The 26,182-nt window shown below is 46.9% G+C and overlaps 1 protein-coding gene across 1 annotated transcript in view; it reads left to right on the top strand.

The window, feature by feature from the left end:
* Nucleotides 1-324: 324 nt before the first annotated feature.
* LOC119940578 (pleckstrin homology domain interacting protein) overlaps nt 325-26,182 on the top strand; it is a 105,502-nt gene continuing 79,644 nt past the window's right edge. The window contains 6 exon segments of the mRNA XM_038760744.1: nt 325-406; nt 667-725; nt 848-877; nt 1,010-1,069; nt 15,730-15,880; nt 15,980-16,078. Coding sequence (XP_038616672.1) covers nt 367-406; nt 667-725; nt 848-877; nt 1,010-1,069; nt 15,730-15,880; nt 15,980-16,078 — 439 coding nt within the window. The 5' untranslated portion in view covers nt 325-366.

Here is a 26,182-nt window from a genome sequence, read left to right as displayed (position 1 = left end):
CCGGGGCCCCTCCATGGAGGGGAGGCCTCACGCCAACATGGGCGGCCTCACGCCAACACGGGGCCGCCTCCCCGCCGCAGCGTGCGTGCGTCAGATCCCTCCGCCGCCCGGGCCCAGCCCCGCAGAACCGGCCCCAACCGGCTCCACCCCCTCCGAACCGGCGCGGCCCTGCCTCGGTTTCCCTCCTTCTCCTCCCCGCCCGGCCCGCCAACGGCCTCCCTTCAGCCGGGGGGGCCGCCATCGCGGGGGACTCTTTTCTCCGGCGGAGGGATCCGGGGCGGCGCAAACAACAGGGTGGGCTGCTCTGCTGCTGCTGCCTGGGAGTTGTTGTTGCCTCCTTCTTCTATTCCTTCCCTCCTTGCCGCCATGGCCTGCGACAGGAAGGGCCTGACGGAGCTGAGGGCGGGTAAGGCTCTGGGGAAGGAGGAGGAGGAGGAAAAGGGAGCCTGGGGTGAAGGAAGAAGAAGGGGGCTGATGGCGGGCCTTGGGCCTTGTGTTGTGTCCCCCCCCCCCCATTCTCCCCCTTTTAGACTGTGAGCCCACTGTTGGGTAGGGACTGTCCCTAGATGTTGCCAATTTGTACTTCCCGAGCGCTTAGTACGGTGCTGTGCACATAGTAAGCGCTCAATAAATATGATTAATGATTGATTGATTGATTCCCCACAGAGCTGTACTTCCTCATCGCGCGTTTCCTGGAGGCCGGCCCCTGTCAGCAGGCGGCCCAGGTAAGGCCCGACATTGGGGAGGGTCGGTGGGGGTCGTGGGGGGGGGGGTGGGGGAAAATATGGGGGCCCCCCCCGGGGTCAGGCCGCACCGCCCTCCGCCCCCACCCTGCTTGTCGTTGCAGGTGCTGATCCGGGAGGTGGCCGAGAAGCAGGTGAGACGGGGGGACCCCCCCCCCCCCACCAGGATAACCTTTTTTTAGAGGGGGGGGAGGGCGGCCCGACCCCCCCCAAACTGACACCCCGTCCTGGGGGGGTCCCCCCCTTTTCTGTCCCCCTCCCCCCAGCTGCTGCCCCGCCGCACCGACTGGACGGGGAAGGAGCACCCCCGCACCTACCAGAACCTGGTGAGCGCCCCCCCCCAAAAGGGAATCCAGACCCGAGAAAAAATCAAACTTTTTCCTTTTTTTGGGTCTCCTCCCCTCCCGCCCGCGTCGGACCGGAAAAAAATTGAATTTCCCGCAGCTTCGGAGAGGCTGGCCTAGCCCTCGATTAGAGAAAAGACAAAAAGCGGGACGGGGCGGCGGCGGGAAAAGGAGCGGTGGGAGGGGGGAGGGGGACCCCCTTATGGGGAGGGGGCGCCCAGTAGAGTGCCGGGAGGGGACGTACGTCGTGAGTGTGAGCCCCTCTTTGGGAAGGAGGGGAAGGGGGGACCCCCTTATGGGGAGGGGGCGCCCAGTAGAGTGCTGGGAGGGGACGTACGTCGTGAGGGTGAGCCCTTCGTTGGGAAGAGGGGGAAGGGGGACCCCCCTTTATGGGGAGGGGGCGCCCAGTAAAGTGCTGGGAGGGGACGTACGTCGTGAGGGTGAGCCCCTCCCTGGGAAGGGGAGGAAGGGGGACCCCCCCCCTTATGGGAAGGGGGCGCCCAGTAGAGAGCTGGGAGGGGACGTACGTCGTGAGTGTGAGCCCCTCGTTGGGAAGGGGGGGGAAGGGGGACCCCCCCCTTATGGGGAGGGGGCGCCCAGTAAAGTGCTGGGAGGGGATGTACGTCGTGAGTGTGAGCCCCTCGTTGGGAAGGGGGACCCCCTTATGGGGAGGGGGCGCCCAGTGAAGTGCTGGGAGGGGATGTACGTCGTGAGTGTGAGCCCCTCGTTGGGAAGGGGGGGAAGGGGGACCCCCCCCCCTTATGGGGAGGGGGCGCCCTGTAGAGTGCTGGGAGGGGACGTACGTCGTGAGTGTGAGCCCCTCGTTGGGAAGGGGGGCAAGGGGGACCCCCCCCTTATGGGGAGGGGGCGTCCAGTAGAGTGCTGGGAGGGGACGTATGTCGTGAGGGTGAGCCCCTCATTGGGAAGGGGGGGAAGGGGGACCCCCCCCCTTATGGGGAGGGGGCGCCCAGTAAAGTGCTGGGAGGGGACATACATCATGAGTGTGTGCCCCTCGTTGGGAAGGGGGACCCCCTTATGGGGAGGGGGCGCCCAGTAAAGTGCTGGGAGGGGACGTACGTCGTGAGTGTGAGCCCCTCTTTGGGAAGGGGGGGAAGGGGGGACCCCCCCTTATGGGGAGGGGGCGCCCAGTAGAGTGCTGGGAGGGGACTTACGTCGTGAGTGTGAGCCCCTCGTTGGGAAGGGGGGGGGAAGGGGGACCCCCCCTTATGGGGAGGGGGCGCCCAGTAGAGTGCTGGGGGGGGACGTACGTCGTGAGTGTGAGCCCCTTGTTGGGAAGGGGGGGCAAGGGGGACCCCCCCTTATGGGGAGGGGGCGCCCAGTAAAGTGCTGGGAGGGGACGTACATCGTGAGGGTGAGCCCCTCGTTGGGAAGGGGGTGAAGAAGGACCCCCTTATGGGGAGGGGACGCCCAGTAAAGTGCTGGGAGGGGACATACGTCATGAGTGTGAGCCCCTCGTTGGGTAGGGGCCGTCTCTATCTGTTGCCGACTTGTCCGTCCTTAGAGCTTAGCGCACAGTAAGTGCTCAATAAATGAATGAATGAATGCGCGGGGGGGAGGGGGACCCCCTTAAAGCACGCTTTGGGGAGGGGGCGTCCAGTAAAGTGCTGGGAGGGGACGTACGTCATGAATGTGAGCCCCTTGTTGGGTAGGGGTCTGTTGCCGACTCGTCCGTCCTTAGCGCTTAGCGCACAGTAAGTGCTCAATAAATGAATGAATGAATGAATGCGCGGGGGGGAGGGGGACCCCCTTAAAGCACGCTTTGGGGAGGGGGCGTCCAGTAAAGTGCTGGGAGGGGATGTACGTCATGAATGTGAGCCCCTTGTTGGGTAGGGGTCTGTTGCCGACTCGTCCGTCCTTAGCGCTTAGCACACAGTAAGCGGTCAATAAATACGATTGAATGAGTGAATGCGCGGGGGGGTGGGGGGGAGGGGGCGTCCTATAAAGTGCTGGGAGGGGACGTACGTCATGAGTGTGAGCCCCTCGTTGGGTAGGGGTCGTCTCTATCTGTTGCCGACTTGTCTGTCCTTAGCGCTTAGCACACAGTGAGCGATCAATAAATACGATTGAATGAATGAATGCGTGAGGGGAAGGGGGAGGGGGACCCCCTTAAAGCGCGCTTTGGGGAGGGGGCGTCCAGTAAAGTGCTGGGAAGGGACGTAGGTCATGAGTGTGAGCCCCTCGTTGGGTAGGGGCTGTCTCTTATCTGTTTCCGTCTTGTCCTTCCTTAGCGCTTAGCACACAGTAAGCGATCAATAAATGCGATTGAATGAATGAATGTGCAGGGGAAGGGGGGGAAGGGGGACCCCCTTATGGGAGGGGGTGTCCAGTAAAGTGCTGGGAGGAGAGGTACGTCATGAATGTGAGCCCCTTGTTGGGTAGGGGCCGTCTCCTATCTGTCCCCGACTTGTCCTTCCTTAGTGCTTAGCACACAGTAAGCGCTCAATAAATACGATTGAATGAATGAATGAATGCGCGGGGGGAAGGGGGAGGGGGACCCCCTTAAAGCGCGCTTTGGGCAGGGGGTGTCCAGTAAAGTGCTGGGAAGGGAGGCACATCATGAATGTGAGCCCTTGTTGGGTAGGGGCCGTCTCTATCTGTTGCCGACTTGTGCTTCCCTAGCGCTTAGCACACAGTAAGCACTCAATAAATGCGATTGAATGAATGAATGCGCGGGGGGGACGATGACCAGGGCACGCCCCCGACAGCAAGCGCGCACCCCCGAGGTGCCCGCTTTTTCCCCCCGCGTCGCCCCTTGTTCGGTCGGATTTAATAATAATGATGATGATGATGGTGTCTGTTAAGTGCTTCCTATGTGCAAAGCACTGTTCTAAGCGTCCTCCAGTGCCCACCGTGCGCCGAGCACTGCGCTAAGCGCCCGGGAAATCCCGCCGCACCAGTCCCCTTTCTCCTCCCTCCAAGTCTCTGGCACAACAGCCCCGGACGGGCCGCCCCGGCACGGCGGCACGGACGTCTCACCCAAGGGAAGGCAGAGAGAGAAGCCGCACCCTGCGCTAAACGCTCTTCCTCTTCCCACCCACCCAGGGCCGCTGGCGGTGTTCGGATCCGGGTGTGCCAAGCACTGTTCTAAGCGCCGAATGATGGTATTTGTTAAGCGCTTACTAGGTGCCAAGCACCGTACAAGGCAACTAGGTGGTCCCACGTGGGCCTTGCAGTCTTCATCCCCAGTTTACAGATGAGGTCACTGAGGCCCAGAGAAGTGAAGCCACCTGCCCAAAGCCGATCAGTGGCGGAGGTGGGATTAGAACCCAAGATCTCCGACTCTCAAGGCCGGGCGCTCTCCACTAAGCCACGAATTAAAAGTCCGTTTTGGATTTGGTGCGTAGGTTCCGGGTTTCACGTCCGAGATGGTTATGAGCAGGTAGGGGGGTGGTGGGGCCATGAAAATGTTTCACGCAATGCTCCAGGTGATGTTTTCGTTTCCGCGGATTTGTGTGCTAAATGGGCACGGACAAATGGTTACACAAGGCCCTTTTGACTTTTCGGGCCAGTTACGGTGGGTTCGAGATGCTACTTTTGGGAAACCGTTCCAAAATCTTAGCCGGTTCGCAGTGGATCGGCCCCTCCGCTCAAGCGGTTGGGCCGGTGACGGCCAAGAAGACCCTCTGCTCTTTTGGGTCAAGGTCAGATAATGATTCCAGCCTGTAGGGATGATGATCCGGGTAAATCTGGGTTATCGGTGGAAATCACGTTCCCTGGGGTTGAATTTATGGGGACTAAGAGGAATTAAGTACTCTTCTTGTGGCTCCTTTTGTAGGCCTTCAGGGCCCGCTCATTTCATCCGACTCCTTGCGGGGAAATGACCCGAAGAGGTTGCAATGAGAAGTGAGGAAAGGACAAAGTTAGAATAATTGATACCTTCGTGATCGAATACCCGTAGGTAGATTTGTCAAATGGAAAATTGTGTTTCACAGATCTTCACAGTCTTCCAGGTTTTGTAAACCATCTTGCAGTCCACGGTACCTTCACCCCAGAAAAACCCCACTGCACATTTTACTCCCAGAAGTTTCTGGTTTTGGAAAGCGGTTATGAAATTCACACTCGTCTTGGACGAAAAACCTCTTCAGGTGCAATAGCAATTTGAACTGAACATTCAATTCAGTAGAGTCTTCCTTGTTCTGAATCAATCAGTAATATTGAATGCCTACTGTGTGCAGAGCGCTGTACTTGGGAAAGTCCAACGGGGATGGTAAATGCCAGGCCTGCCCGTATGGAGTACCCAGTACAGTCTTTTTCCCAGAGTGGGTACTCATCATTAGGTAGTTTTGTGCCTGATTATCGAGGAATTAATTTTTTTCCCTAAGAAGGGACCGAAAAGTGGGGGGTGGGGGGGGTCTTGATTCCGAAAAGCTAGCGTTTCGAGGATCAGACGGGAATTGAAACGCCAAGAGAATGTCGTTCGGCCAAAGCGCGCGTGAGGCGACAGAGGAAGAACTGGTCGTGCGCGAGGTCGGGCGTGAGATTGGGCGAGGTGCACAAACTCCGACGTGAGTTTTCCTCGAACGCTCAGCTTCCTCGGGAACTCCTTGTATTCTCCACGTTCTAGGAAGAGCAGGGTGCGCTTAGTCCTAGGACAGCCTTTGAAAAAGGCCAGCTCTAGAGCTGACTGTATCCTGCAAGCTCGGAAAAGGGCCACCTTGGTTTTCTTGGCATCTTGCCGGGCTCAGAGGACAAGGAACTCGTAGAGATTCCTCAAATCCACGTGTTCGGTGGTTAGCGGCGAGCGAGCGTGTGCGGACGGGCAACGTTCCCCTCGGCCGAGGTCTCGTTACTTCATCCGAGGAAACGAGTTGGATTAGACAAGTTAGAGGAATTCTGATAATTGCAGATGTTCGGTAGTTAGTCCTGAATTACGTACTTGAGTGGGAATCGTCAGACTTACAGGGTCTGGAGTCATCGTGGCCTTTCACGTCACCCAAATCGGGAGAACTTTTTTTAGGACGTGGCCCGATACGTTTTTGAACAGACTTATTTGCTACATTAATGTGAAAATCCTGCCTCAAAGCCTGTTTTATGCTCATTTTAAACAAGTGAATAGAACGTTCACGATCAGGAGAGTCGATGGCAAATTCCGATTTTTTGGGTGAATTTTTTTTAAGCTTTTCTGATGGAACGTGGAAGGGCCAGGGATATTATAGCATTTGAAAAGGAGCACACTACATAGAGTAGGTTCCTTTTATAGGCATAATTGAGGGCAGTTACGCTTTGCGTATTGTTTTTTAAAAAAGGATGGGAGGGTGATGGTTATAGAAAGGGGAAAATATGTCCGTGCTTTTGGTGAAAGAATTTAAAATAGCTTTTTATCGTTCGCAATTAGTGTTTGATTTGGACAGTAAAACTGGATGGCTTAAATACCATTCTCTAGTTCTTGTCATTTAAGCCTTTAACTTTCAAATACGTCTTGAAAGCTTTTGAGCTCCCTACTTTATTATTTTCTTTTAATATGTTTGTTCTTAGCCAATTAAACAATTTCCTTCAGAGCATCAATTGCAGTTTTAAAGTATTTCAAGATAGCTCTTTTTATGGAGTCAATGAGGGTTTTGAAAAGAGTCCCCCGCTATTGTTAATGGTAATTACTGTACTTATATCTAAGTTCTTTGTTTCATCATTTGCAAAATGCCTTAACATCCCAAAAAAACAGCACCATGTACTTTTAGCCAGATTTTTTTTTTTTAAAACTTGGCCAAAATCTCAACCTCATTTGATGCCTAAAGTCTTAGTTGTTCATTTGCGATAAAAGGAAGGGGCCAGAGAAAGTTCTCTGTGGAAAGTGAGAGATTAAAAAGTTTATCTGATATTTCTGTACATGAAATGATTTGGGTCTGTGGAGTCATTTCACATTATTAAGGCAGTTACTGTGGCCCTTTCTCACCACGGACTGTCTTTCCAGAGGTTGAATGATTTTTTTTCCACATGCCTTTGACGGTTTAGAAGTAGAGGGAAGAGCTCCGGTGTGTAGGATTCGTGGATATGTGAGAAATATTTTTTCCATGTAGGATATGCATGAGAAATCATTTTTCAGGTTTTTTTTTTCAAAGATTTATGGTTTTGAAAATGAACTGAAGATCTGAGGAAAAAAATGTCAGATTCAAAAATAAAATTCCGAAAATTCGTTGAAACAGTTCCAAGATTCCAGGCAAGCGTGAAACATTTTTGGTCCAGTTGGCATTCAGGATTTTAGTGAAATGATTAATGGACTCAGTTTCTTCGTTCTGTATTACTAGTGATATGACATTTTGTCTTTGGCATAGCTTCCATTGCACAATTTTCTGTCTGTTCATTGATGTGAATGACGAACGCTAGGCTTGAGTTTTAAAATAATTTTCAAATAAATCTGGCCCCGGTTATGAAGTGGCCTATGTTGAGAGTCGGACTAGTAAAACGGGAGATGAATCGAGACACTTTTGTACTTTAAATTCAAGCTCTGATTCATCTGAGACAAACACTCGGTTCTCAGTAATCCTTTTGAATGATAAGAATGAAAAGACCTGATTTTGGAATTTTCAGACTGCCTGCAATTAGTGTTGTGAAGTAGCCTGTGGGGAAAAGTGACGAAACGATATAGCAGTTTCATAATACCGTAATTTAATAATCATGACAACCGTGAGCTTTTTAGTTAGGTAGTCAAGAACTTCCATTTTATTTCCAAAAGGTTTAATAATTCACCCTCCACAAAAAGAACGTAGAATGCTGAACCTTAGCATTTCAGGAAGGGTTCTGAAAATCAAAGGGGAGGTGAAGATGAAGACGTAAAGTTTCCAACCTCAAATGAGATGTTAGTTATAGTTAGAGATCTTATTGAAAAGTCTGCCCGACTAACATAATAGAAACTACACATGCCTGTTTCTCGTCGTGTGATTTTCAACAATTTGCTGGAGGGCCGGCGTCTTTTGTTTTCTTTTGGTAATCTCAAGAGCGTTTACCAACAAATGACAACTTTTGCTGCTCCAAAACAAGTTGTTTGTTGTAGTGTCTTTTCTCTGACCAGGGATTCATGTAATAAAGTTACAAAAGCTAATAAAGTAGGCAGCGCTTTTGGGAACATCTCAAAGGTTTTTTGTTTTTTTAAAATCTAGAACATTTTAAAAAAACCCCAACAAAACTATATTCATTTCACTTCAGCTTCTGCCGCTGGATCAATTACTGATAGGTTTGTATATTTTTTGTCACTTTTCTCCCCCCGCCCCACACACTTGTGACTATACGTAGAAATAACCACGATTTAAAGTTGTCAGTCCCAAAGATGAAAAATGATAATTACACTTCATTCCTGGAAGTAAAAGCGGATCTGTATGAGGAGGCTGTTTCCTTGACTCTGATCCAGGGCTATGCAAATTAGATAAAGTGTAGGTATTCGTATGTAAATTTGGAAAAGTAACTTGGTTCTATCCAGGAGTATCCGATGGTTTTAACATTTTTAAATGAGGATTCACATCGAGGTATTCTGGTCCCTCTTTTTTATTTTTTCTCCCCATCCCCAAGAGAATCAGGTATTAGGTACAGTTTACTAGAAAAAATATTTGATGTGGTAAATGAGAAATTTCCTGTCATTTTTTTTTCCCCCCAGGAAAGTCAGTATTATGTACAGTTTACTAGAAGAACTATCATCTGGTGTGGGAAATGATAAATTTCGAGGTTGACTTCTGGTTGTGTTCTTATAGGCTTTCCTAATCTAAACTCAGGCAGAGATGTGGAGAGATTAGGGGAATTGCTGATACGCTTACTGCATGAAGCCCGTAGCCCCGAAATGTGTCAGAAACCGTTATGATGAGGTATTCTTGAAGATTTTCAGGTAGCTAAATTGTTTTGCCTGTGACCGCTGGTGAAATTTAATGTCACATGAAGCACTTTAGTGAATTTTGGAAACGTTTTGGTTGTATGTTATTCTTGGAATAAATTAGTGGGCCATCCTTAAAGAAAAGTTGAAGGTTTATTGAGAAATTGAAGAAAATGTTATTGGTCACTGAGAATGAGTTTGAGCCTAGATAATCTTTTAGTGTCGTTTGAGATGAGAAATCTGGGAATTCTGTTGATAGTATCTGTAAAGGATTAATCAGGGTGAAGCAGAGTGATTCAGTGGAAAGAACGTGGTCCTGGGAGTCGGAGGATCCGGGATCTAATCCCCGCTCGGCTCTGGCCTGTTGGGTGGCCTTGGGAGAGACGCTTAACTTGTCTGTGCCTCGGTCTCCTCATCTGTAAAATGGAGGTTCAGCGTCTGTCTTTGCCCTCCTTCTTTGACTGTGAGCCTGATGAGTAACAGGGATTGTTCCCCATATGATTGATCTCATTCACTCATTCATATTTATTGAGCGCTTAACTGTGTGCAGAGCATCTACCCCAGGGCTTCAGTACCATACTCGACACATAGAAAGCATTTAACAGATATCATTGCGATGATGATGATTATAAACCGTGGGTTGCAAGGGCCCTCTTTCTTTTTTGCCTTTCTAATGTCTATCTCCTGCTCTTGCCACAGAGCAAGAGAACTGGTGAAGTTTGGATATGGGGGGAATGGAAAAAGAAAACTTGTCTAGGTCTTGGCTGAAGGCTGAGCCCCGTGGCATCTTCTCTTGCCTTACGTAGTTGCTCCCAAGCAAGGTCTTATCACCCCAAAGCGGGCCCATTATGTTGCCCTGACCCTTGAGTTCTTTCTCTTTTTGGCGACTAAGTGGATTACAACCTTTTCAGTTTGTCGTGGGCAGCGGACGTGTCTACTGGCTCCGTTGTGTTGGACTCTCCCGGTAAATGCGATTGATAGAATAATGGAGTTCTCTGTCGATGAGGAGTTCTGGCTCGCAAGGTCCGAAGAGTTGCAGATTTCACACGAGAAGTTTTTGGATTTCTGCCTTGGGAGCAGTCAGGCCAAATCCCGGACAAAGTGCTTGCTTTGGTTTTCGGTTTTTCTTGATTAAAGTAAAGCGCAAAATGTGGAACGGAACTGCATTCTTAACTGTTAAGGGTTCTTAGTCCACAAGGTCCGTTCATGATGAGATCCTGTTAACTGTCTATTCTAAGGGGAAGTTACCCACTGCCCAAAATCACTGTGTCCATTTTTTTTTTAATGTAGTTAAATGGTCATCATTAGAAAGCGAATGAGCAGCACAGGAGCAAACACCGTTATTACCCATCAAGGTTGATGTGCTTTGGTTTGTGGGACAGATCGCAGAGCCTATTCTGAGGCTTTTGTTAATAATAATAATTATGGTACTTGTTAAGCCCTTACTGTGTGTCAAGCACTGTTCTTAGCACTGGGGTAAATACAAGTAAATCAGGTTGGACAAAGTCCCTGTTCCGTGTGGGGCTCACACTCTTAATCTCCATTTCCTAGATGGGAGAACTGAGGCCCAGAGAAGTTAGTTAATTCTACTGTAGTTGTTAGCCTTTATTTATGGAAGTGCCCAATCCACTGTGTGATGAATTTGGGCATGGTTTAAATCAAGCATCAGTCTGAAACCATTTTCTGCCCTTGCATATGAGGGTCTTGTTTTTAACCAAATATTTGGTACAGGTTTACCAACTCTGTTCTCCCAAGTGCTTAAGGACAGTGCTCTGCACCCAAGGATTCAATAATTTGCATTGACGGAGTGAACGTTTGAAGGGCAGAAAGTCAACGGTTTTAAATCCATTTTAATTCTAAGGTGATTTTAGGAAAAAAAATGAAGTAAAAATAAGCCAGAGGGCATCCGATTTGTTTTACGTCAAATTTTTATAAAATTGAAATGAGGCTTTTGTTATCAAACTCACGGTAGGAAAAATTACTGGTAAAGCTAAGAGGGCTTCCTCTGCAGGAAGTCCGATGTAGAGAGATTGGCCTCTAGAGATCTCTGCTTCTAAATAGACTTGTTTTATTTTTATTTTTGGATTTCTTGTTTTGGTCACATTTTCCTTTTTTTCAGTGGTGCAGAAGGTTTGTCGATACGCTGTTTTCTATTTGGCCAAATCTCTAGGAATTGTTACTAGTTCTCGAAAGTGGCGATCAGTGTAAAATCAAAGAATTAGTTTTGCAACGGAGTTTTGAAAAGTAATATATCTTAGATTTCCTTTATATGCTTCTGAGAGGAATTTAAATCGGATAGCTTCTTAAAAATTCCGTTACGGTTCTGTGTGGTTGGCCTTTTCCTCCGAACCGGTTCCTAAAGATTAATTATACTCTGAGGTCAAGATGGGAAATTTTTTTTTAAAAAGCCATTTAAATGCTTCTGTCAATGAGTTTTAAGGTAGATGACGTGTCCTGGTTAATGTGAGCAGCTCACTGATTCGCAGTAGTCGGGGACCGATATTAGATTACTTAAATGACAGTGACATAGGTAATAGGGAGGTCACACCAGAGAAGCAGCGTGCCTAGTGATGGAACGTGGGCCCAGGAATCAGAAAGATCTGGGTTCTAATCCCTGCTCTGCCACTTGTGTGCCCTGTCAGTCGTATTTATTGAGTGCTTACTGTGTGCAGAGTACTGTACTAAGCGCTTGGGAGAGTACAATATAACAATAAACAGACACACTCCCTGCCCACAATGAGGGCAAGTCAGTTCGCTTCTCCGTGCCTCCGTTGTCTCATCTGAAAAATGGGGATTAAGATGGTGAGCTCCATGTGGGACAATGGACAATGTCCAACCTGAATACTTTGTATCCACCCCAGTGCTTAGAATCCCAGCACATAGTAAGTGCTTAAATACCATTAAAAAAACAAAACACATAAAACCTGAGAGAAGGCTTAGTTGGTGTAGTGAGTATTGAACTTGAGTTTGGGTTTTACATAGTTTTTTGTTTGGTTTGCCGGGATGCGTTGGGAAATTGGGGAAACTGACGTAACTTAGGGTTCTCTATAAAGAAGGAAAATGTTTGCCACATAGAGGAAATTTTTGGAGACCTGCAGAAGAAAAGACAAATGGGGAAAAAAGTAAACCAAATATTTTGAGTTGGGGCAACTTAATATTTTTGGTCTATTTCAAAAACAGTGAGCTGAGTTATTTAGAGAGCATGTCACCTTAATAAGTTGAGTAATAGGTTTGAGGCTTCTCCCTGCAGTGAGAATTGGGCAGTTGGTTTTGTTACTGACAAAATACTATTTGTTTTTGAACTCGAAAGTGCACATAGAGGCAAGGTTTCAAACCTAGTGAGGAGGTCTATTACCATTTTAGAGATAAGGGGAAATGAATATCTGAAGAGACAGGATGTTTTGTACATAGGAATATTCTGGAAAAAAAATCCTCAAACTGTTATACTCTCTCAACCGCATAATGCTCTGCACCCCGTAGACTCCCGATAAATACTGTTTGTTGTTTGATTGAAACTCAGTTGAAGGAAGGGGAGAAGGAGACTGGCAAGTAGGAATTATTGAGAATGTAAAAAAGTGATATTGCAAAACTTAGAGCCAATAATAGATCTGGAAGTGAGACAAAGGGTAGACAGTTTTTAAAAAAAAGGTTTTGTTTGTGATAAGTATGAATAGTTGCTTTTGAAGATCACGCTGTTTACGCCGAGCCTATTCGCGTGTGTGGATGGGGCTGAAAAGAGTCATCAGCTCATGACTCACCTTCCCCACTGCGTACAGAGATTGGCCTTTTCTGCTTTGGTGTTTGCCAGTTGCCACACCTGCTGCTGCTTTCAAATCTGCCGCCTGGCTTCGCGGTCGCCCCGAAATTTCTCCTCCAGGAGCGGCCACTGCCGGCAGGCTGTCCGTCTGGCGCTGGAGCTTCCGGTCATCTCCCGCTCCACTACAATTCCTGGGATTCTGCCGTCCCGGATTTTTTAGACACGTGCCTCGCCCATCCTGGTGCGTGACTCTTTTCAGTTCACGCTTCACCCGGCCGACGCCGCTCATCTCCCGTTCTCTTTGACGAACCGTGGCACGTTGCCCCGCGCGTCGGCTTCTTAGGACCTCTCTCGTGATTCCGGGTCGGCGATGCCGGTAACGCGCCGATAACCTTCGTGGCTCTCGTTAAGCGCAGACCGTGTGCCAAGCCCAGGGGTAGATACGAGACAGTTGGAGGGGACACGATCCCTGCCCCACACAAGGCTCCCAGTGTGAGACGGAAGGAGAACGGGGATTTGGTCCCCATTTTAAAGATGAGGAGACTGAGGCGCGGAGAAGTTACGGCCGAGGCCATCCAGCAGGCGAGCGGCGGATCCGGGATCGGAATCCAGCCCTTCTGACTCCGTCGTGTGCCCTTTGTCGGATTTGGCCGACCGATGAGATATGAAAGCTGGGTGGACCTTGAGTGTGCTGTGTAGCGTGATGTCCCGTTGACACATCAGATTAGGGCGGTCTCCTGTTGGAGTTGCTGGCCTCGATTTTTATTTTCTACTTCTTTGCATCATTGGATAATGAGCCGCGAATGTAGTGGAATTAAATTACGGCATTAAGCTCCCCGTTGTCAGTTGGAATCTCGGGTCGGGTGTAGCGTTTCCCTGCCGTGTCACTGTTTTTGTGGTTTTGGGTTCTCTGTCGGTCTGTATTTATTTAAAGGAAAAGCTTTTCATCGAATGCGAATTTTCAGAAAATCTACAGGGGATGGGAGTGGGATGTTTCACCCTTCCTTTCTGGGAACAATCGATTGTTTAGCTCAAGTTCGGAAGATTAATTTTTGCGGTTAATTTCTCACCGCAGATTAATCTTGCTCTCACCACTGGAAATCAGAGTTCATATTCACTTAAGGTAGCGGAAGAAAGGGATCTCAAACACCCACGTAATAGACTGCTTTTACGTAGAACGGAAGTTCTGAAAGTCTTGTATAAATGAACCAGAAAAGTGATTAATTAGAGGGAAGGAGAATATTAGGATCAATAAAACAAAGTTCACTTAGCTTTGAGATAAAAAAGGAATATTTAGTGAACACCAAACATGAACAACCACCATGAAAGTAGTTCCAGTTTACGTTTTATTTTGGGCCTCTGTGTTAACGATATCAATTAAATCTTTCCTTTCTAGTCATGCTTTTACGACTTTTTGCCGGGCCCTAAAATTTACTGGATTTGTTGATGCGGGTTTGGGTGTAAGTGTGTGCTACGTAAACTTCAAATATAAGGTAGATTTTTCAACTAAGGTGATGTCAGTGTTCTCAAAGCAGGAGGTTCGACTATATATGTTTGTATACATCTATATATGTGTACATGCATATTTATGTTCTTGTGGGTTGCTTAAACTTTCTAGTTTAGTCAGGAATCGTTTTTGGTGAACGGATATTTTTGGAGTCTTCATATAGAACAGAGCATTCAATGAGGGCATTAAAGCATTAGCTTTTTAGTTTCCAGTCCGAAAGCAAAGCAACCAGAAGTCAGGCACGTGCCGGGCGGAAGATCAGAAGAATGTCAGAGCCCTTTTCTTGTAACAAAAGCGTAAGATGGTGAAGGCAGTCTTTGCGCTGGAAATCTGTAGTTCTTCTGTTACGTAGTTCACTCCTCATACTGGAAATTGCTCCAAAACCAAATGTGATAACAGCCTGTCTGCAAGACAGGAGCACATTTTGATGAACAATAGGGCCTACTCCCCCTAATTGGGAACAGTGAGACGTATAAACCATATTCAGTTTCCTTCAAATGTCAGTCAGACCTTCTGCAGTTCAGTAAAACACGGCAAGCCTCCACTGTAGGATGTAACGTAGGGGGGTTTTGAAGTCAGAAGAATCACGCTGTCATTACCACTCTCAAATAGATCTAGTTCAGTAGGTTTTGCTGCAGAAAAAATGTACTCGTCGAGGGAAAAATGAAGTGGGTTTTTTTCCTTCTAATTTGACTTCAGATTCCCAGGCTCGCAGCAGTTGTTTACACATTGAAATACCTCATTAATTGGCATCGAAAGTAATAGATTTCTTGATGAGATTTTCTGCAAAATGTGTTCCCCTCTATGCAGAATGATTTGAAGATTTTTGGATAAATGGGCTAAACTCTTCGGATACTCAAAAGACCTAGTAATCCTAATCTTCACGTACCTGCTTTGTGCAGAATTCTCTAGTAGACATCATCATTTAAGCCCGTAAAATAATTCCTTTTTGCTTTTCCATTTTGAATCCCGTTTCAAGCTCGTATGTTACTAGAGTCAAACGAGTGACATCCTTAATTTAGACAGTCATTTTTAGTTAATGCTCCTATTGTGCAATTAATAAGTGCTCTCGTCACCCAGTCCTTTTGGTTTTCCTCGGCTTTATCCCCCAGAGGCAAAGATTTAAGATGAAACGGATAATTATATAATTTACCTTGTCAAAATAACCTGTGGCTTTAAAATTTCACTAGATGAAAATTTTAAGTAAAAACGAACGGAGTCGTACAATACCGCGATCTTTACAGTTGACCTCGCACTCAGGTGGGTCAGGGAATGTTTTCTTTGAAGATTAAGCTGGGCTTTGGGCTTGGTCATTAGAGCAGTTAGGTTATTGGGAAAACAAGGTATTTCACAAAAAGTAAACATGTAAAGTGTGTCAAGTAGCTATTGTTTTCCATTGAAGAAATCGACAGAAAGACTAACCAGAGTCAATAGTTGGCCTTAAAAAAGTCATCCCTGTAAACGTCTAAACAGTGTTTTTTAAAGAGAGAATTGCACCAGTAATAAGGTTCACCTTCCTCTGAGCAATTTTGTTTGTGATGTTTGTCTGTTTCGTATAATAGGTGAAGTATTACAGACATTTGGCACCCGATCACTTGCTGCAAATATGCCATCGACTAGGACCGCTTCTAGAGCAAGAGATTCCTCAAAGCGTCCCCGGAGTGCAAACGTTATTGGGAGCGGGAAGACAGTCCTTGCTTCGCACAAACAAAAGTACGGCAACTTTACAAAAGACCCTTTTCCCTCTTTTTGGGTGTGGCTCGACATAAATATGTGTGTGCGCGTGTCTTGATCTATTTAATTATTCAATAGGCTGCAAGCACGTCGTGTGGAAGGGATCGGCTCTTGCTGCCTTACATTGCGGAAGGCCTCCGGAGTCGCCAATTAATTATGGCAGCCCGCCCAGTATAGGTAAGTCCATTTGTCGACTTGGGTCGTTGTGTGGGAAAACAGAAGTTGACAGTGCGGGTTGAACAGAGATGGTCTTCAGGTACCCTGAGGTTCCAAAACTTCCTGTGTTGCAAAGGGCTTTCAGGGTGGCATATCTCTAGTATTGTCAGCGCTTAGTACAGTGCCTGGCACATTGTAAGCGCTTTACAAATACCGTAATTATCATTCGGATCCTACCAACAATTTGTGGACATTTAAGACGTGGTCTCATTAATCGCTCGAGGGCCATTCATTGGATATTTTCCATTGTCTTTTTCAAGAGACTCTGAGTGATGATGAACAAAATCCAAATAGACTAAATCTGTCTCAAGGTTCTCGGTGATAAAAAAAATTAATCTAATAACTTGAAATGCATGTTGTTGTGTATTTTTATTTTTTTTTTTGAAAACTAGTTTTGTTCTCCAGAGCAAAATGATGCTGTGAGCTCGTTTTGGGCAGGAAACGTGTCTGTTTGTTGTTAAAGTGTACTCTCCCTAGCGCTTAGTGCAGTGATCTGAACACAGTAAGCGCTCAATCAATACAATGGACTGATGCTACCTGGCTCTCTCTTTGAGTGAAATGCAGTTGGGACACCTGTTCGTAAAGCACATGTCCTTCTGTAGTTTCAGGCAACTTCCCCTGCCCCCCCGCCCCCCCCAAAAAAAAAAACCAAACGAGAAACCACTTAAAGTATGTAATATTTAAAATGCAGAAGACTTAAGTAACAGTTTGTGTTGCTTTGAATTTGTAGAAAAACCTTTCCCCCATGCTTGTTCTAGAAGAGATGTGGTTTGTCTTGAGCCAAATACACAAGCAAGAATAGGAGAATATTTGTCTGAAGCTGAGTAGAAATGGATCAGAAGAGAAGCTCTTGGTTGTCTTCCACCATTCAGCTACTTTCTTTTCCCTTCTTTCTCCATTAATTTCTCCTCTAGTAGGAAACTCACTGTCGAAGCTTTTTTTTTTTCCTTGCCATTGGTATTGTTCAAGCCAGTTCTGCATGGTTTAGCTTTTTTTTTTCTTTGAAAGAAATCTAAATAGTCTTGCAAGAACATTGTAGATACATAGGGAACCAAATTATAGTTTGGCAATCTTGTATGCCTGTCCACAGTAAGTGTTTGTTTTTTAATTGCATTTCACTGGGCATCTGCCTATAGGACAAAGCTCTCAATAGCTACTCTTAAATAGCGTGAGTGAGTCCTTATTACATATGCCTTTCAGGATTTTGTGTTCTTTAGATCTCCCTAAAAAGTGGCAGTGTGTTTGGTTTTTTGGGCTTTGAAAACAAGTCCAGAAAACTATCATCAGTTAGGTAGTTGTACGAACAGATCCATCAGCATTCTTGCCGGTATTGTCTGCCTACGTAGAGGGGTGGTGTGGCATTTTAGGCTGTTGATGCGGTTTGTCAGAAGGTTACGTGAACATTTGTAGGCCTGGATTTTATTTCTTTGTATTTGTTTGGCATTTTCAACTATATCCTGCCTCAGATTCTTATCGTCATTCCCTTTCCAAATATAATGGTCTTCCGGACTGCCACTGATCTCAGAAAAATATTAGGGGGGGTCCAGTGGGGGGAGACTAGAAAAATTTTTTTTGAAATTTCAGTTGGGTACCTTAAATAATGTCTAAACATGATTTCAGCACAGTGCCCTACAAAGAGAAACTGGGTTTAAAGGACTGCAAAAGATTATAAAGTGTTTTCTGTTTTTGGTTATTTGACTTCTGGAGGCCAATATAAATATATATCTATATATATATTGAATCTGATGTAAGAATCCAGGCCTGTTGCCTATGTAACTTTCTCATCGCAACTGACAATTACCGCCAGCCTTCCTGACTCTGAAACCTACAGCTAAAATATGAGCCTTAAGTTCTTGCTCACTTTCCATTGTCATATTCAGTCTGTCACTAAATCCTGTCAATTTTCTCCTCTCTAACATTTCCCGAGTGCACTCCTTCACCTCCTCCAAACGGCCACCACCAGAGTCCCCGTTCTTTCCCAGCTTGACTACTGTATCCGTCTCACTGGTCTCTCTGCCTTTAATCTCACCCCCTCCATTCTCTACTTCATTCCCCACATCAGTTTTCCACAAGATCATGTCACACACCTCCCCGCTCTCCAAGAACCTAAAATAGTTGCTCATTCAACTCTGATTTAAGCGGAAGCTCCTGGCTGTTGACTTGAAGGCACCCCTTCATTCTCTTCCTCCTACTTATCCGCTTTCTTCTCCCAGGACAACCCGACTCACATTCATCGTATCCGTCAAGCTAACCCAACTACTGAATGTGCCTTATTCTCGCATCTCCTGCCTCCACCCTTTCGCTCCCATCTTTTCTCCTTTCTGGAACTCCCTGCCCTTTCAAACCCACCAAATCACTGCTCTCTCCACGTTCGAATCAATCAGTGGTATTTCAAAGTCTTTCTGAAGTCATATCCTTCCCTGGGAGGCCTTGAACTTCTCCCCAGTACTGTCTCCCCAACTACCACCTTAGTACCTGGGCTTTTTTTTACACTTCTGCACTCACACATCATCTGTTTTTCTTTCCTTCCTTTTCAAACGCTAGGTTGTTTGGTGTGACACCTTGCTAGATGGTAAATTCCTGAGGGCAGGGATCAGTCTTCTAACTCTCAGATCCTTCCAAGTGCTTAGTACAGTGTTTTACACACAGTAGGTGCTCAATACATCACATTGATTCATGAGTTGGAAACATAAAAATTCATTATTCTCTCCAGCTCCTGTCTTTTTAGACCTACTGTAGCGTAGAACACAGTCAATTCTTCCATAATTTGTGTTTTCACTGTATATCTGGGAAGGAAGGTTGTTGGGGGCAAGAAGTGCTTTCAGTGTTGTGTTAATCTAGAATGAAATGTTTTAGATGTTTTTTTCCCCCACAGTATTTAAGTGCTTCTTATGTGCCAGGCACTATACTAAGCGCCGGAGTAGATGCCTGGCAGGGGGGAGAGAAAACATCAAAATGACGGATAGGGAAAGCGGCAGAGTATTAGGATATGTCTTATAAGGATATGTCTTGTTGGCTGTTCTGTTGTCCTCTCTCAAGTGCTTAGTACAGTACTTTACACACAGTAAGCGCTCAGTAAATACGATTGAATGAAGGAATGTACATTAGGGCTGTGGGGCAGGGGGTGGGTTGACTATCAAAGTGCTGAAGGAGGGAGTGCTGAAAAGTGAAAGGTCTGAAGTCTTTTTTCCCTTGGCTGCTAATACCACCTGTCCTCCTTCCCCAGCCTCAGCCCCCGCAATTTTGGAGCTATGGGGCTGGTGGGTAAGGTAAAGGATTGTCGTACCTTAAAGCCCTGAAGGGGAAAATGGAATCTAAAGGAGTAGATTTGAAGTGGAAAGGGATAAGGAGGGGAGGGAAGGATAGGAGGGAAGAGCAGTGAGTTCAAGTTACAGGAAAAGGGCCCAGGAAAAACTGAAAGCCGTGGGACCCTGAAACGGGGAGGGGTGGGGAGGAGACGGGGCCGAGAAGAGGCAAGGCTATTCATGGCAAGGCAGAAAAAGCTGTCAAAAACATAACCTCTCATTCCAGGCTCCAAAAAACCAGAATCACTTTCAAATTCCGGGCCATACTCTACTTGCCCGGATTGCATTCTAATCATTTTATTGACTGAGAATAAAGTTAGTTCTCGTTACAGTGCGGGGTTGCGTTTTCGAAGAACGCGACCTTCAGGAAAGCTCTCCCTCTCTAGTGCACTCACCTTGACCCTCTGACATTTCACCGGGTTCTATTTGAACAGATGTGCGGGCAACCTAATAGGGACATTTAATAGGAATATCCTACCCGTTTCTTCTTTGGGTTTTCTTAATTAGGTTTTTCTGGTTTCGGTGGGAAAGTAACTCCGGCAACTCTGTGGGCAGGTCTCCCTGTGACCGAAACGGACCGGGAAGTTTTTATGCCTGACGCTGTTGACAAATTTTGTTGATATTTTGTGACTGAAATCCTTGTATCGATCAGTGCTGTTTATGGAGCTCTTACTATGTGCAGAGCAATGTACTAAGCGCTTGGGAGAGTACAATGCAGCAGCGTTGGCAGGCACATTCCCTGCCCTTAACTAGCTTACAGTCCAGAGAATACTTGTACAGATTGTTTTAGGAAGGTATGTTGTGTCCTGGAAAAATGAGAAAACCAGATTAGAGGTGGGGGAGGAGTGGGTGGCACTAATAGAAGCAACATGTATTTTGGACAAATATTTTTTTTTGGGGGGGAGAGGCTTCTCTTCACACTAGGAAAAATGTTTGGAATTTCTTTTGGCAATTAGCAACCATAGTCAGCTTTTGTGGGTTTGTTTTCTTGAGGTGGGGACGTTGTGGGGCTGGGATGATTTTTTGTTACTCCCACATAAAGCCTCAAAACCATGGTTAATCTTAAGTAACCCCAAAGCTACCTTAGTGTTTTTGGGTATGCCAGCAGGAATGTATTACAACAGCTGTGATGTGTGTTTAGCTATTTGTGTCTTTTATGGATACCAGAAGAGTCATTTTGATTCACTCAGTGGTATTTATTGAGCTTTTACCATGTGTAGTATAGTGAACTTAGCCCCGGGGAAAAATACGATAGAGAATAAATCAGAAACAGCCCCTGCATCCATAATCTAAAAGGGCTGGGTTTGCAGCCAATAGATAAAGAAAGATGTAATTAATAACAACAGCAAAATAACACAAGACAAGGACATCAATAACTGAGAAGAGCAACAGAAGATTTCAGAAAAGGGAGCAGAATTCACTAGCAGTTATTTGAGGGGCAGTCCGTCAATCAGTGGTATTTATTGAGCGCTTACTGGGGGCAGAGCATTGTACAAGCATTTGGGAGAGCACGATACAAAAGAGTCGGTTTAGGTGATTCCTGCCCACAAGGAGCATATGGGCTAGCGGGCTAGACAGACGTGAAAATAAATTATAGATGGATATGCACAAAGGCTGTGGGGCTTGGGACGGGGGGAGTTTCACAGGGCTTAAGGGGAACAGACCCAAATCTAGCCCCAGGAGGGAGGGTGTGATATGTGATTTTTACTCTATTTATTTATTTATTTATTTATTTTATTTGTACATATCTATTCTATTTATTTTATTTTGTTAGTATGTTTGGTTTTGTTCTCTGTCTCCCCCTTTTAGACTGTGAGTCCACTGTTGGGTAGGGACTGTCTCTATATGTTGCCAATTTGTACTTCCCAAGCGCTTAGTCCAGTGCTCTGCACATAGTAAGCGCTCAATAAATACGATTGATGATGATGATGATGATTGTAGTGGGATTTTGAAGATGGGGAGAGAGGTGGTCAGTTGGATCTTTTAGACCGTCTTTTAGACTGTGAGCCCACTGTTGGGTAGGGACTGTCTCTATATGTTGCCAACTTGTACTTCCCAAGTACTTAGTACAGTGCTCTACACTCAGTAAGCGCTCAATAAATGCAATTGATTGATATGAAGAGGGAGGGAGTGCCAAATCAGAAAGAGAAGCTGGGCAAGGGATTGGTGGCGAGAAAGGCAGTAATAATAACGATTGTGGTATTTGTTAAGCCCTTACTGTGGACCAAGTATGGCATGGTGGATTGGGCAAGGACCTGGGAATCAGAAGGTCATGGGTTCTAATCCTGGCTCTGCCCCTTGTCTGCTTTGGGCAAGTCACGTCTTTGTGCCTCAGTTCCCTCATCTGTAAAATCGGGATTAAGACTGTGAGCCCCATGCAGGACAGCGACTATAACCCAATTTGCTTGCATCCTTCCCAGCACTTAGCACAGTGCCTGGCACGTAATAAGCGCTTAACGAATATCACAACTATTATTATTATTATTAAGTACTGTACTAAGCGCTGGGGTAGATACAAGATAACGGGTTGGATGCGGGCCCTGTCCCACATAGGGCTCACAGTCTTAACCCCCATTTTACAGATGAGGGAACCGAGGCACGGAGAAGTGACGTGCCCACGGTCACACGGCAGACAAGGGGCAGAGTCAGGATCAGAACCCCGGTCCTTCTGATTCCCAGGCCCGTGCTCTGTCTACTTGGCCACTTTGCCTCTCTAAGATCAAGGTGCAAGATGGATGTAAAAAATCGATATATCGAGAAGGTTAGCGTTGGAGCAAAGAAGTGCCCGGGTTGGGTTGCAGTAGGAGAACAGCGAGGATGGGCAGGAGGAGGAGGAGAGCCGACTGAGTATTTTAAGGTGGTGGTTAAGCAGTTTCTGTTTGATGTGGAGTGGGCTGGGCGACCACTGGAGGGTTTTTCAGAAGAGGGGAGATGCAGATGGAGCACTTCTTTAGGAAAACGCTCCGGGGAGCAGAGTGGAGTTTGGACCAGAGAGGGGAGAAACAAGAGGCAGAGTGGTCAGAGAGGAGGTGCTCTACACACAGTAAGCGCTCAGTAAATACGACTGAATGAATGAACGAGGCTGGTGGAGTAGTTAGGGTGGGAGAAGCAGGGTGGCCCAGCGGAAAAAGAGCCCGGGCTTTGGAGTCAGAGGTCATGGGTTCCAATCCCGGCTCTGCCACTTGTCAGCTACGTGACTTTGGGCAAGTCACTTCACTTCAGTCTCTCTTAAGACTGTGAGCCCCCCTTGGGACAACCTGATCACCTTGTAACCTCCCCAGCGCTTAGAACAGGGCTTTGCACATAGTACACGCTTAATAAATGCTAAATGCTATCAATTTCTCTGTGCCTGTTACCTCATCTGAAAATGGGGATTAAGACTGTGAGGCCCCCTTGGGACAACCTGATCACCTTGTAACCTCCCCAGTGCTTAGAACAGTGCTTTGCACATAGTAAGCGCTTAATAAATGCCATTATTATTATTATTGTTATTATTATTATTATTATTATTATTATTATTATTATTATTATAGGAGAAGCACTTGGATCAGCCCGGTAGTTGGGAGGTGGGGGAGAGGAAAGGGAGGGTTCTAGAGATGTTGAGACAGTAGAACCAGCCGACTCAACGCATGACAAAGGCCCAAATGGACACCTTCATACGTGCTCCCAATCACCCTGTTGTGTCTGGAAAGGGGTCGCTCAGCCCATCCCCTGCCCCAGACCCAGCCTGACCCGGCCTGGTCCTGGCCCAGCCCGGTGACGGACTCAGTATGCGCGTTGGAGGAGTCAGGGATAATGCAAAGGTTATGGGCTCGTGAGACAGAAAGCAGTGGTAGTGTCTACAGTAATGGGAAAGTTTAGCGGAGGAAAAGGTTTGGGTGGGAAGAGGAGGAGTTCGGTTTTGGACACGTGAAGTGTGAGGTGGCGGCTTGAGATGTCCTGAAAGTGGAATGAAGTGGGAGATTGGAAAGGAGGAGAGGGATCAGATCCGAAGAGGTAGATGGGGGAAGCGTCCGCGTAAAGATGACAGTTGAGGCCACGGGAGCGAATGCGTTCTCCAAGGGAGTGAGAATAGAAGGGGACCCAGAACTGAGCCTTGAGCACCCCCACAATTAGAGGCTATCAGGCGGAGGAGCCTGCAGAAGAGATGGAGGAGGGAATGGGGGATCTAGGAGGAGAACCAGGAGAGGACAGTGTCCGTGAAGACGAAGGTAGAAAATCTCTCAAGGAGAAGGGAGCGGTCCCAGTGGTCGGCAGTTGGATTTGGCCAGAAAGAGGTCATTAATGACCTTAGGTCACTCTCTGTGGAGTAGAGGGGCTGGAAGCCAGATAACAAGGTCTCAAGGAGAGAATTGGAGGGGAGTAATTGAAGACAGAACTTGAGGAGTTTGGAAAGGAATATTAGGAGGGAAATGGAGCAGTAACTAGAGCGATAACATGGGGTCAAGAGAGGGTTTTTTTTTACGTTGGGGAGACAAACATATATGGAAGGAGTCGTTGGAGGGTGAGTGGAAGCAGCGTGGCCTAGTGAATAGAGCGTGGTCCTGGGTGTCCAAAGGACCTGGGTTCTAGTCCCTGCTCCGCTACTTGTCTGCTGTCACCTTGGGCAGTTCACTTCTCTGTGCCTTAGTTACCTCACCTGTAAAATGGTCAGAGAGTTAGAGCTCTCTAGGTACTAAGAAGGGTAGTTCTGACAAACTGTTTTGATAACCTCACCCACCATAAATTTGCATTTAGCCATGAGTTTAGTAATGAAAAGGAAATCCTTATTCACAAAGATGAGAATGGGGATTGATTGTGAGCTCTATGTGGGACAGGGACTGTTTCTAACCGGATTACCTCTTATCTATCCCAGCACTTAGAACACTGCTTGGCACATAGTAAGCGTTTAACAAATACCATAAAAAAAAACACGGTCAGGGAGGGAAGAAGGTTGGGGCGTGGACTTTAATAAGACGCAAGGGCGTTGGGCTGGAGGATCCAGTGGAGGGAATAGATCTTAAAAGGAGGTGGGAGATCTTCTCTTGTGATTCCTGCTGGGAAGGATGGGAGTTTGGGAGTTTCAAAGAGAGGGCAGAAGGAGGGTAGGACCAGAGAGGGGCAGGGGAGATTTTAGCTTTATCAAAGAAGGGTGTAGCAGGGTCATCGGGGCAAGAGATGGGGGTGCCAGAAGACAGGGCGCTTGAGGAAGGAGTTAGGTTTGAAATAGCCGGAATGGGCAACGTGCGTGGTAGTCTGTAAGGAGGGAAAAGTATTGTTGGCAGGGAGGGGAGAGGACACAGTGAAAGCAGGAGAGGATGGTGTTTTGTAGAGACAGTTGACTTCCAAGTCTGTGCTCAAGCAGTGGAGGAAATGTTTGAGAGAGAGAGGGGTGGGCCTGTGGTCCGGATTTCCTCCACCAGCACTCCCCAGCTCCAGGACACCGAGCCTCTCAGCCAGGCCGGGTACCCGTGGGGGCCCTGGAGGATTCCCGGGTCCTTCCTTGGGACCCTGGAGGCGGTGGTGGTGTTTCTGGTGAGGGAGAAGCCAAGGCCGATCACGCTGCTGTTCAGTCAGTCGATCAGTCAGTTGTATTTATTGAGTGTCCATCCCAGTGACCACCTTTTTGTTCCAGAAGGCATGCCTATTTTTTTTTTTTGCTTGACTGCTTTTACGCTTTCACTGCTCTCCCAGCCTCCAGTCTCACCCGTCTCTCCGGTCTGTACTTCCCTCTGCTCTGCGATTATCTTTCGGAAATATCTTTGCACAGGTCCCAAACTCTTTAAAAACTTCCAGCGGTTCCTCCTTCCCCTCAGTATCACAGAGAAACTCCTAACCATTAGCTTTAAGGCACTCCCTCAGCTTGTTTCCTTCTCAACTCTCTGGCTTCTTCGATGGTAGCTCGGGTGACTCCTTTCAGTCCTCCCTAGATTCCCCTCCACGGGCTTGGTTCTTGGTGGGGTTTCTATAAATACTGGCGATGGAGTGATTGTGAATCGACAGACTGCTTTGAGCCGTGGCAGCAACAAGTCAGTTGGGCCGCTGTGTTTGCCAACAAACACTCAGGCCTCTCGGAGAGAAGAGCTTAGAGGATAGGACCAAGTGTCACAGAAGATGGAGCAAATTTATTGTTCCTAAACAAGAACCAGATACTGGGGGTGGAAAAAAATACGCCTTTCTAGAGATACAAATCTTAAGCTGCCTGCCCAGGTCTTTCCCACATGGGATATTGAGAAGCAGGTAAGGCTAGCCATGAATCGCTGAGTACAGTGCTCTGCACACAGTAAGCACTCAATAAATACGATTGAATGAATGAATGAATTTGCCTCCTCTGTTTTTGCTTATGGTTTGCCTGATCACCCCGACGGCTTTTTGTCCCGGGCTGGGGAGAAAACCTCTTAAGGTCTGTTTGCTGTACTTGGTTGAATCGGTAGCTCTCAAGTGCTTTCTCAGAGAAGTTTATACTAGGGGTTGGTGGTTTGGAACCTTAGTGTCGGTTTTCCCTTTCGCTGCTATTTTCCGTCTTTCTGTAATTAAATGTGTCTTTGTTGGGGGGGGAAGGATGACATAGGTAATGATCCTAACTTTTTAATTACATTCACTAGAACCCCGTTAGAGAGGTGTTTTAAGTATTTCTCAGATTTCTTTTAGCACCTCAGTATTTTTTTTAATGGCCTTTGTTAAGCCAGGCATTGTGCCAGGCATTGTGCTGAGCACTGGGATAGATACAAGACAAGTTGGACACAATCCCTGTCCCACACGGGGCTCCCAGGTTTAATCC

The sequence above is a fragment of the Tachyglossus aculeatus genome, chromosome 19, assembly GCF_015852505.1.
Source record: "Tachyglossus aculeatus isolate mTacAcu1 chromosome 19, mTacAcu1.pri, whole genome shotgun sequence".
In the NCBI taxonomy this organism is placed as follows: domain Eukaryota; kingdom Metazoa; phylum Chordata; class Mammalia; order Monotremata; family Tachyglossidae; genus Tachyglossus; species Tachyglossus aculeatus.
This window is presented reverse-complemented; position numbering and strand designations above follow the sequence as displayed.